General features: G+C 46.0%; 1 protein-coding gene across 1 annotated transcript in view; it reads left to right on the top strand.

Moving 5' to 3' along the window:
- Positions 1 to 11,564, top strand: part of FAF1 (Fas associated factor 1) — a 299,655-nt gene extending 288,091 nt beyond the window's left edge. The window contains exon 19 of the mRNA XM_083157375.1: positions 8,113 to 11,564. Coding sequence (XP_083013501.1) covers positions 8,113 to 8,196 — 84 coding nt within the window. The 3' untranslated portion in view covers positions 8,197 to 11,564. The remainder of the gene's footprint in view (positions 1 to 8,112) is intronic.
- Positions 11,565 to 13,554: the final 1,990 nt, after the last annotated feature.

Raw genomic sequence — 13,554 nt, 5'->3', positions numbered from 1 at the left:
GTTGTTCCCTATTATAAAAGTATAATAATTCCAGTAGTAAGTCCCGGCAATTAAAACATGTACGATTACCTTTTTTTAGCTAGAATATGGGGGTGTCCTCTAGGGCAGGGGTGGCCAACCCGCAGCTCTCGAGCCGCATTCGGCTCTCCCCCTGTTAAAGTGCGACTCCTGGAAGCCAACCCGTCCGTCCCCCCACTCATCTCCGCTCTGGCGTTTGTACACCAGAGCTTCCCAGCTGCCGCCGCTGCCCCCTCTGCCTTATCCGCCTGTCACATTTAGCAGTGACGTCGCCGGCAGGCTGGGGGATGTTCGTGGTGGCTCGGAAGGACTCAGGTGCCTGAGCGCTCCCGAGTCCCCCTGAGCCGCGCCGAACATACCCGAGTCTGCCGAGGACGTCACTGCTGCTGTAAAATGAGTGGCAGCTGGCGGCATGGAGGCCCGGGTCAGGGGGGTGCTCCACTGGTGCGCACCTATTCTAGATTAGTGGTATGCCCGGAAATTTCCCAGGACAGCCCGCTGCGGCAGTGCAACTGAGCCCAGAAAATTTCCGGGCATACCACCCAAGGGGTCCAAATAGACCACGATGCCCCTTTTTTCGGTGTGCGCAAGTTGTCGGCTCTTTAGCTTGACTACAGATATTTTTCGGCTCTTTACCTCTGACTGGTTGGCCACCACTGCTCTAGGGTGTGCATTTCCAAATGTATTGTCTATATATACACCAACTAATGGTGATAAATGTATGTAGAACATCTGTAAGAAATTACGGTACTTGTTTCCTAGCACGGCGCCCATCACATTGTATACCATAAGACTAAATATGGTATGCGATGCTGCGCGATGTTGTACAATAAAAAATTGTATGGCATTGCATGCCATACAATGCGATGGTATACGATTTTTTTATTGTACAACCACCCAGATGGATCCTTACAATGTTAAATGCCCCCCCCCCTATCAACACCAACCCGAAGCGTGGCGAGCGCAGCGGTACGCGTCCTCTGACCTTTTCATATCCACGTCAGCGTGGAGCTGATTTTATATAGTGTGGCGAGTGCAGCGAGCCACCGAGCCCGAAGCGTGGCGAGCCCGGCGAGTGGACGCGGAATACATGTAAAGTAATACGTGTCCCCTCGCGGGGCTCACTGCGCTCTCCACGCTTCAGGCTCGGTGGCTCGCTGCGCTCGCCACACTATCTAAAGTCAACGCCACACCAACGTGGATAGTGGGGGTATGAAAAGGTCTGAGGACGTGTACCGCCGCCCCTCGCGGGCACGCTGCGGTCCCCACGCTTCAGGTTTGCGCTGATAGTGGGGGTGCATTTAACATTATAAGCACCCATTAGGGTGCTTATACAATAAAAAAATCGCATTGGGGCTGCTTTTAACATTGCATACAATAAAAAATCATATTGCATGCATCATATGCGACTATATGGCATGCAATGCGATGCAATGGCATAAGATGCCATAACATGAAAAAATTGGGAGCCGTGCTAGATAACAAGTACCGAAATTACATTGGGGCCTGTAAGGAAAGCATTCAGCATCCCTAATTATAGGACATAAAGGGGGAAATTTACTAAAGGAAATTTGTAAAAAAAAATAGGTGTATTTGTATCCAGAAATACATTTATTTTTGACATTTACTATCCCGAAATTACGGCAGTTCGTATTTGTTTTGATAGCACATCAATACGAATACCCGTATTTTCGGGATAGTAAATGTCAAAAATAAGTGTATTTCTGGATACAAATACACCTATTTCTTTTACAAATTTCCTTTAGTAAATTTCCCCCAAAGTGTTTGAAAGTCTCTATCAATTTATTCACACTTCCTCTCAACAAAGAAGGTCACACAAGTGTCAGCCATGAAGAGGAAGCACATGAAAAGATTATCTTGGATAGACCAGTGACAGTGGATTATGTTGCAAATTATTAGCAAATCAGCCATGTCTCTGCCTATGTCCCCAACAGACTTGAATACATGTGTGGCTCGCAGCTTAGCAGAAAACATTTTTTTCTGAGTGAAACATCAGCAGAGTCATTATGTCGAAAAATAATGTATTTGTGTGTTTTCTAGAATTTGATTAAAATAAAATTATTAGCCAGAGTGCAGATAATGGCCCTTATTCAGATCTGATTGCAATACAAATTTGTTTGGAAAATGGGCAAAACCATGTGCACTGCAGGTGGGGCAGATGTAACATGTGCAGAGAGATTTAGATTTGGGTGGGGTGTGTTGAAACTGAAATCTAAACCATACTTGCCTACTTTTCAAAAGCAAAATGAGGGAGATTTTAGATGCTAGCAAAATGCACCAAGCGCAGCGTCGCGCACCATTGAAGGGGTGTGTCATCAACCAAAAGGCGTGTCTAGTGACTTGAACTAAGGAGATGCAAATATCAAATTTACTTTTTAAATGCATGAACAAACTACATTTTCTTGATGTATCAATCATTAAACAGGCTAAAACTTTGCAGACGTCCGTGTATATAAAACCGACAGATTGCAATACATTATTGTCGGCATCTAGCTTCCTTCCCACACCCCTCAAAAATGGTCTCCCCTTTTCTTAATTCCTCCCAGTCCATAGTATTTGCAATGATCCATCTGATGAACTGCTACAAAAGAATAGGATGAAAAATAAATTTTTACAGAAGGGATACCCTAATAAAATGTTGCAAAGTGCCATGTATAAAGCTTTAGCGCAACCACGCACTCAATCCCCTTCAACAAAAAGCAATGCAGACACTGCAATGGTTTGGGTGAATACCTATACCACTGCTAGTATGAGGATTAATAAGATAGCCAAAAACCATTGGCCCTCGATTCAAAACGACCCTGCTCTTAAAACACTCAAAGAAAAAAAGGCTTCTTGTTACAAGAGAGGCAGAAATGTCCGTGATTTAGTGGTACATACAGATATTTCTGCAAGAGCACAGGTTGGAGAGACACATTTTCTCACTAAGAAACCAGGTGTATATAAGTGCAGTGATTACTGCCCCCCCCCCCCCCCCCCCAAAAAAAAACAGGGAGGACCATGCACATATACCCCCCATACCCACAGTCACCGCCCAGCATTACACCTCATATATATACACACCTGGGCACACCTTCTACATTCTCATGCCTGGCACATATACCCCCATACCCACAGTCCCCGCCAAGCATTACACCACATACATACACACCTGGGCACACCTTATACAGCCTCATGTCCGGCACATATACCCCCATACCCACGGTCACCACCCAGCATTACACCTCATACATACACACCTGGGCACACCTTATACATCCTCATACCTGGCACATATACCCTTCATACCCACAGTCACCTCCCAGCATTACACCTCATACATACACACCTGGGCACACCTTATACATCCTCATATCTGGCACATATACCCCCCATACCCACAGTCACCACCCAGCATTACACCTCATACATACACACCTGGGCACACCTTATACATCCTCATACCCGGCACATATACCCCCCATACCCACAGTCACCACCCAGCATTACACCTCATACATACACACCTGGGCACACCTCATACATCCTCATACCCGGCACATATACCCCCCATACCCACAGTCACCACCCAGCATTACACCTCATACATACACACCTGGGCACACCTTATACATCCTCATACCCGGCACATATACCCCCCATACCCACAGTCACCACCCAGCATTACACCTCATACATACACACCTGGGCACACCTCATACATCCTCATACCCGGCACATATACCCCCCATACCCACAGTCACCGCCCAGCATTACACCTCATATATATACACACCTGGGCACACCTTCTACATTCTCATGCCTGGCACATATACCCCCATACCCACAGTCCCCGCCAAGCATTACACCACATACATACACACCTGGGCACACCTTATACAGCCCCATGTCCGGCACATATACCCCCATACCCACGGTCACCACCCAGCATTACACCTCATACATACACACCTGGGCACACCTTATACATCCTCATACCTGGCACATATACCCTCCATACCCACAGTCACCTCCCAGCATTACACCTCATACATACACACCTGGGCACACCTTATACATCCTCATATCTGGCACATATACCCTCCATACCCACAGTCACCTCCCAGCATTACACCTCATACATACACACCTGGGCACACCTTATACATCCTCATATCTGGCACATATACCCCCCATACCCACAGTCACCACCCAGCATTACACCTCATACATACACACCTGGGCACACCTTATACATCCTCATACCCGGCACATATACCCCCCATACCCACAGTCACCACCCAGCATTACACCTCATACATACACACCTGGGCACACCTCATACATCCTCATACCCGGCACATATACCCCCCATACCCACAGTCACCACCCAGCATTACACCTCATACATACACACCTGGGCACACCTCATACATCCTCATACCTGGCACATATACCCTCCATACCCACAGTCACCTCCCAGCATTACACCTCATACATACACACCTGGGCACACCTTATACATCCTCATACCTGGCACATATACCCCCATACCCACAGTCACCTCCCAGCATTACACCTCATACACACACACCTGGGCACACCTTATACATCCTCATACCTGGCACATATACCCCCATACCCACAGTCACCTCCCAGCATTACACCTCATACATATACACCTGGGCACACCTTATACATCCTCATACCTGGCACATATACCCTCCATACTCACAGTAACCTCCCAGCATTACACCTCATACATACACACCTGGGCACACCTCATACATCCTCATACCCGGCACATATACCCCCCATACCCACAGTCACCACCCAGCATTACACCTCATACATACACACCTGGGCACACCTTATACATCCTCATACCTGGCACATATACCCTCCATACCCACAGTCACCTCCCAGCATTACACCTCATACATACACACCTGGGCACACCTTATACATCCTCATACCTGGCACATATACCCCCATACCCACAGTCACCTCCCAGCATTACACCTCATACATACACACCTGGGCACACCTTATACATCCTCATACCTGGCACATATACCCTCCATACCCACAGTCACCTCCCAGCATTACACCTCATACATACACACCTGGGCACACCTTATACATCCTCATACCTGGCACATATACCCTCCATACCCACAGTCACCTCCCAGCATTACACCTCATACATACACACCTGGGCACACCTTATACATCCTCATACCTGGCACATATACCCCCCATACCCACAGTCACCACCCAGCATTACACCTTATACATCCTCATACCTGGCACATATACCCCCATACCCACGGTCACCACCCAGCATTACACCTCATACATACACACCTGGGCACACCTTATACATCCTCATACCTGGCACATATACCCTCCATACCCACAGTCACCTCCCAGCATTACACCTCATACATACACACCTGGGCACACCTTATACATCCTCATATCTGGCACATATACCCCCCATACCCACAGTCACCACCCAGCATTACACCTCATACATACACACCTGGGCACACCTTATACATCCTCATACCTGGCACATATACCCCCCATACTCACAGTCACCTCCCACCAAAAAAAAAAAAGCAGGCTTAGTGGGTGGGGGGAGAGAGGTTGCAGACTGATATACTTACCGCTGGTCGCTGCTCCCGGCTCCCGCTGTCACTCACAGTCCCGCTGCCACGCACAGTTGCTGCTCCTCTCTGTCCACGCTGCCCTCCTACTCCGTGCGCTTCCCGGCTTCCGCTCACTCTGCTGCTGCTGCTGCTGCTGCGGCCGGATACCCACACAGCCCCGCGCGGTACCCGGCATGCTCAATGACACTAGGGCCCCGCCCCCGAGACATGACGCTCGCGCATGCGCAGTGCATTTCGGGGGGGGGGGGGGGGGGAATAGAACAAAAACCGGGAGGAACGGATGGATTTGCGGGAGAGTGGGAGGAGGAGTGAAAAATCGGGAGACTCCCGCTAAATGCGGGAGGGTAGGCAAGTATGCATAATATATCACATGCAGCTTCAACCCATATTACACCCATTACATATACACAGCACCCCCTCCCCCATATTACACCCTGTACAGTACACACAGCACATTGCACAAAACACTATAGTATATTACATGCAGATTCCCCCATATTACACATATTTACATATACACAGCACCCCCCTCCCCCATATAACACCCTGTACAGTACACACAGCACATTGCACAAAACACCATAATATATCACATGCAGATTCCCCCATATTACACATTTACATATACACAGCCCCCCCTCCCCCATATTACACCCTGTACAGTACACACAGCACATTGCACAAAACACCATAATATATCACATGCAGATTCCCCCCATATTACACATATTTACATATACACAGCACCCCCTCCCCCATATTACACCCTGCACAGTACACACAGCACTCACCTGGCTGTGTTGTTGCTCATGTCAGGGACTTGCAGGAAACCAGCCATGTGCTGTGGTGAGGGAGGGAGGCGGAGAGGCAGGAAGAGCTGGTCTGTGTAACACGGAGCTGAGTGTGGGGGCGGTCCCAGCCTCAGGGAAGCCCCGACTGCAGTGCCAGATGACCTGATGCACAGACTTCCGGTCTGTACGCACAGGAGCTGGTCACCGCTACCCATAACACCGCGGTGGCCGGCTGTGACTCCCCCACACAGGCCCCGCCCCCCGCCAGTACGGACGCGCGCATGCGCAGTCCGAATTTCCAGAAAATAATCCCAGAAACCGGGAGGTATGAGGGGCTTTGCGGGGCAGCGGGAGGGTCAAGCTAAAAGCGGGACCCTCCCGCTGAATGCGGGAGGGTTGGCAAGTATGCCCATATTACACATATTTACATATACACAGCACCCCCCTCCCCCATATAACACCCTGTACAGTACACACAGCACATTGCACAAAACACCATAATATATCACATGCAGATTCCCCCATATTACACATATTTACATATACACAGCCCCCCCTCCCCCATATTACACCCTGTACAGTACACACAGCACATTGCACAAAACACCATAATATATCACATGCAGATTCCCCCCATATTACACATATTTACATATACACAGCACCCCCTCCCCCATATTACACCCTGCACAGTACACACAGCACTCACCTGGCTGTGTTGTTGCTCATGTCAGGGACTTGCAGGAAACCAGCCATGTGCTGTGGTGAGGGAGGGAGGCGGAGAGGCAGGAAGAGCTGGTCTGTGTAACACGGAGCTGAGTGTGGGGGCGGTCCCAGCCTCAGGGAAGCCCCGACTGCAGTGCCAGATGACCTGATGCACAGACTTCCGGTCTGTACGCACAGGAGCTGGTCACCGCTACCCATAACACCGCGGTGGCCGGCTGTGACTCCCCCACACAGGCCCCGCCCCCCGCCAGTACGGACGCGCGCATGCGCAGTCCGAATTTCCAGAAAATAATCCCAGAAACCGGGAGGTATGAGGGGCTTTGCGGGGCAGCGGGAGGGTCAAGCTAAAAGCGGGACCCTCCCGCTGAATGCGGGAGGGTTGGCAAGTATGATCTAAACTGCAGTGTAAAAATAATGCAGCCAGTATTTACCCTGCACACAAAATAACTCCCACAAATCTAACTCTCTCTGTACATGTTACATCTTCCCCACCTGCAGTGCACATGGTTTTGCCCATTTTCCAAACAAATTTGTACTGCGATCAGATCTGAATAAAGGCCAATGTTTGACTCTCCCTCGTATTTGAAATAAAATTATGCACATAATTGCCGCCAAAGAACAAGCGTTTCCCTCTCTGAATGAACTGTCAGAGCTCCTGTGACCAAGGGGGCTCAATCAGGTAAGCCTTTGTCAAGTTGTAACTAGAGAGTGACTGTGTTAAGCTGTTATTACCAATTCCCAATGTCCCAGTTGCTATTGGTGTGTGTTGTATTATCGCCGCGCTGCCAAATCCTCATTGATTTGTAAACGGTCTTTGACCCCATATTTGTATCTGTTCTTTTTCAGTTATGTTAATTCAACTTAAAGTCCATATGTAAATTCTATTTATTTATTTTTTATAGATCACCCAATTGGATCCCAGCAGCTCTCTCATGGAACTAAAGCTGTACCCTCAGGAAACACTTTTCCTGGAAGCCAAGGAATAAGTATCCATAAAGCGGACTGTGAAAGCAGCATATGTTCTGCTTTAAAAATACTCTGTCACCTCCCCGCTCTTAGAGTGTACCCAAGCCACCTGGAAGAGAGAGAGAGCCTCTAACAGACACCACACTGGAGGGTTGCAGCCTGTGCAGGAGATCATCCTAATACAAACATAAAGTTCAACACATTACCGGACATCCAGCTTCTGATCAAATGAGTGCACTGCTCTGACACCAAAGGGGGAACATGGAAAATCCTGATGGCAGAGAAGGGGATGTGTCACGCGTTTCGATGCTGATTATCTGTATACTCTTGCTACATTTCCCAAACCCAGGAAGCAGACTGTGCATGTTTGACCCTTACCCTTTAGTTACTGTGTCCATACAGGGTAGGGTTATACAGCTGAAAGTTAGACCTTGATTAAAGTAATGCAGCAGAGCTTCTACTGGGGAAGAACCCGCTTGATTAGTGTCAGCCCATACATCTATTATATGGCAAAGCTTGAGCACACATGACTCTGCTTTCTTACTGGACGCTTAGATACAAATTCTATCTCGAGTCGTTATGATAATTTAACAGATCACACTTGGTTCTACTTCCAACGGTTTTCATTTAGGTAGAGATGTTTGACATTTGGACAGAATACATAAGGGTTCCTTTATGTTTTAACAGCCACGCTCATCGCTAATGTCCTAAAGAAAACAATATTTGCAAGTTTTCCCTTTACCCTAAATTGCATAAAATGTAGGAAAGAACAAAGGAAACAGCGATGATCTGTAATCTATAAGAACGCAACAAATAAACATGAACAAGGCTGTAAAACGCGTCATCTGACGGTGCCCTGTTACGTGGCTAATGCTTTCAGCCTGGTAAAAAATGATCCTGTTCATGATTTTACAGGGAGACCTATCTCTGTACAAAACTTGCCGTGATCTGCTGGGAATGATACAGGAGTTGCAAATATTCAGCATCATTCTGTTGCGTGTTTTCCCCACTCCAAATCCCCTAACACAGAAAGTGGCTTCATCTGGCATTTTATTACTTTTTAATCTGCGTTTTGCAAATCCTGGACATGCCTTTCAACATTAAGATCTGGAAATTCTATATAATTGCATACACTGTTAATCGTAAGGCCCAGTAAGAGAACAAGGGGTGAGCTGAATTCTCGAACGAGATTTTTACAGTATTACGAAGGACATTTTCATTGCCAGATACTTTGATAAAATGTGAGGGGTGATTTGAAGAATATATTTTGGTCAATATGTCAGTTATTTATTTCTGATTTAGGCTTTTGGATTTTTTTATGGTTTGGGTTTTTTTTAGGCTGGGGAGGTGGGGGGGTGCATTACTTTGCAGTGCGTGCCTCTTAAGTATATGCATGATGTGAATATTTAACTCAATAAATAACAGACCAACACCACATACTTGAAATCTTCCCAATAATTCGAAGCTACCCCAATCTGGTCCTTGGGCCCTAAAATGTATGACTCGTTGAGTTTACAGCTGTTGTGGAATTATGGGTGCAGTTAGGTCATGCAGGAACTTGTAATTTCACAGTTGGCAAGTTGCTGATTGCTAACTTTTGGTTCAGTGGGGTAATGAAGTTAAAATTGACATAAGATTGTTAGCGATTGAGCTACCATCCCTCCCATTTACTTCTGTGTTCTTGGTGTAATCCGTACAGACCACCTCTTCATCGGAGACCCAGACATCAAAATAAAAAAGGTTCAATACTGTCAAAGAAGCAAGACCTTTGTTCCATATCTTTGTGAAATTATAGAATATTCTAATTTGCTGAAATAAGAAATTATGCAAATTTAAATAATTTTTTGGGGAGGGGGGGGAGAAACTATTTTGTGGGAGGGAGATGTTTATGATGGATGTGGCTGTTGGCATCAGGGATTTGAAAGAGCACGTTGGGATAGCTAGCATGAGCGTACTTGATAATCTATAGAGCGTTGAGTTGTTTCCTGATCACCTGCATGAGCCTACTCCCAGATTCAGCAGCTGTATAACTACAGTCTCAGTCTAGTAGATATAGTTAGGCTTCTGGGTATACAACCCTGCCAGCCGAAAGTCTATGAAGGGAGAATAGGTAGAACTGTAGAGGTCCTGGAAACCGGAAACAAGGGTTCTCCAAACAAACATGACTTATCTAGAGGCAATGACCTAAAACGGGCAAGTTCTACTCTCAGAATTTCCCTTTTTTATTTTATTTTTTTTTATTTTCAAGGAGCCTCTTAATCCCTAAACTGACAGCACACAGAAAGTGTGTGACACATGCCCTGAATCTGTATGAGAAATGTACTTTGTGGTGCAAGTCAATGTTTGTGCCTTTAACTTTACAACTGTCACAGACACATCTTATTGCAGTTTGGGTTATGGCAGGGAGCAATCTGCAGCAGGTAGTAGTGTTGTGAGCAGGGACTTTAAAGCAAAATGTGAACCCCTCGTGTACTTCAGTGCTGGTATAAAGCAGTCATCTCATAGGCAGAACCTGGAAGAGGTAGGGGGTTATGATTGCTTTACAGCCCACAAATTCTCTACTCCGAAGACTCAAATGGAAACCAAACTTTTTTTCTACATATCAACTTTAGCCACACCCTCCATTGCTTCATTGGGCGCTACTAGCATATCTAGGGTGAAGATACAGCCCACGTGCATATATATGTGCTTTTAGCCCTCTGTTGCTACCACCTGCTAATGTCAAAGGTTATCGTAGAGGATAAAGCCTTTTGGATGATCTGATAATGTATCCTTACCAATGAATAGGAGCCTTCACCTCAAATTCTCCTCCTACCACCCCAGTTGTGTCTGTTCTCGTTTGTATATTGTTGTTCTGATGTTTTTAAGAACGTTGTACATGTCACGCCACAAAAAAAGAAAAATGCAAAAATGTGTGAAAAAAATGTTTCATTTATTGACTTGTTTTCGAAGGACTCTCTCATCCTTCATCATTGACAGTACAGAACATGCCGTGTATGCAAAATAAATATATTCATGGGGCTGCAGTTTGGAAAGCCTCCAATACATCCAATGTTGTTCATTGCATGCCAACGGTTTAAATGATAAGTGCCTCCTAAGCAAAAATGTTCTTCAAAAAGCCTCCCTGCGCCTGGTATGACCACACTGGCCCCATCCTTAGGGGCTGAAGAGGTTCCCAGGTCCTACCTTGTAATTGGTCATCTGTTACACCAACTCTCCAGTGCAGTTTGCTTTCAGATATCTGAGGCCTTTCGAAGAGGCAGGTTCGGGGTTGGGTAACTTCTGAACGGTAACAGTCTTGGCTTCGGATAAACCGAAATTGAGCGTTAAAAGGAATAGCGCCGCTCCATCAGCTATCTAAATAGGATCACTCACTCCCAATAAAAAGTTTATCAGAATTAGATTTTTTTTTTTATATATTTTATAAATATATTAGATGACAAGAATATTAATAATGTAAATAAATATACATATGAATAATGAGTACATTTATAAAAACCCTATATGTACAATTTGATATATTTTTTTACTCATTCATATGTATATTTATTTACGTTATTAATTTTCTTGTCGTATGTTTATGTATAAAATCTAAAGAAAAAATGAATGAATCTTATTCTAATTGGCTTTGTGTCACTTCTAGCACTGTCATCTCATAGGCAGAACCTGGAAGAGGTAGGGCCTTTTCTTCTCGACGACGGATAACCTTCTGGTTCTGCTAGTTGGGTGGTGAGAAGTACTGAAATTGGGGAAATGTGACATGGTTTGGATGTTTCTTTAAATCTTCCTGTGAATACAGTGTGGAAATAAAGGATATCGTGAGGAATAATATAATTATTTAATGAATCTGTTTCACCTCCACTCAATTGGCCATACAGGTCTTCATGTGAGTCCATACATCTGAGAGGTCAATTACTGACGTGTCTCCAGTCAGTGTTCCAACTGGTGAAGGTTGACTATTAGAGGTCATTGCTGGTAATGAAGATGGCCTCATTTATTGGGGGGAGGGGGATTTTGTTTAAATTGTGTGAGCAACGGTTTGAAATGTTTTTACAGCAATTTCCAGGGACTTATTTCGGCAAATGAACCTGGACGCTAGTGCTGATAATGAGAGAATGCTAATGGGGTTTCTCATATTGTAATATTTCAATTGATGACATACTCAGCCAGTCTGCCATTTTCTGCAAGAACACATGACTATAACGCACTGTTATGTGTGATGGGTTCAAGGATGTGGTCTTTTGTGGCATCAGAGTGTACTACCCAGAATAAACTGAGTTCTTATGTAAGCTTGTCCCATGTTATTGACTGTTTAGTCAGTGACTGCATCATATGTGCCGGGGATTTAAAGTGGTTGTCATTGGTTGCAGCCCTTAGAAGTTCACTTTTGACTATAGCAGGAAAGTGGCTTCTCATTGGAAGCCCTCTCTCTGCTAATTGTAGTCCCAGGGGAAGAATACCCCTTTCCCTGAGACTGCATGTAGGACTGTGATTCTCAGTGAGCCCTTCCCATGGGAATCCACAGCCAGGCTTTCTCTAGGGTGGTGATTAATGGGGTGCTTTTTCTGGCACTCATTGGTTCATCTGGTATAAAGTAATTTTTGAATGGCATAGGATATCTGCACATGGCTGAAAATCAGACATAGAGCACAGGTTGTCAAACTTAGTCTTTGGGACCCCACACGGAGCATGTTTTGCAGGTTTCCTCACAGAATCAAAAGTGAAATAATTAGATCCACCTGAGCATGTTTTCAAATGTGGCAGTGAGTAATGACTACACCTGTGCACCTGCCGAGTGACCTGGAAAACATTAACTGTGTGTGGTCCTGAGAACAGAGTGTGAGAACCAAACATTCATTACCAAGGGAACAGAGCACACTAGACCAGAGTATCCCAAACTCTGCCATTACAGTCCAGGTTTTAAGGCAGTGGTGGGGAACCTCCAGCCCGCGGGCGTAAATGGCCCCCGTAGCCAGTTTGTGAGGTCCACCCGCCTGATTGTTTGTCCCAGAGATGAAGGGACTGGGAGTCTTGCATGAGTGTGACGCGGGCAGGTGCATGATCACGCGATAGCCGTCCATCGGCTAGACCTGCAGCAGCGGCCGGGCGGCGGCTGCAGTTATTGATCGGCAGCCGGAGGGGAGATACTGTTGGTCTGGCCCCCTGAAGACCTTTCCTACATTACAAATGGCCCTTTTATGAAAAAAGGTTCCCCACCCCTTTTTTAAGGCTATACATGCTTGAGCCCAGATGGTCAAATCAAATTGAAGAGGTACAAATTCCTTCTTAGAAGGACAAAACCATGTGCACTGCAGGGGGGGGGCAGATGTAAAATGTGCAGAGAGAATTAGATTTGGGTGAGTTATTTTGTTTATGTG

Source organism: Crinia signifera, chromosome 8, assembly GCF_055691185.1.
Source record: "Crinia signifera chromosome 8, ASM5569118v1, whole genome shotgun sequence".
Taxonomy (NCBI): Eukaryota; Metazoa; Chordata; class Amphibia; order Anura; family Myobatrachidae; genus Crinia; species Crinia signifera.
Note: the sequence above shows the minus strand (reverse complement) of the source record. Positions and strands in the feature narration are given on the sequence as shown.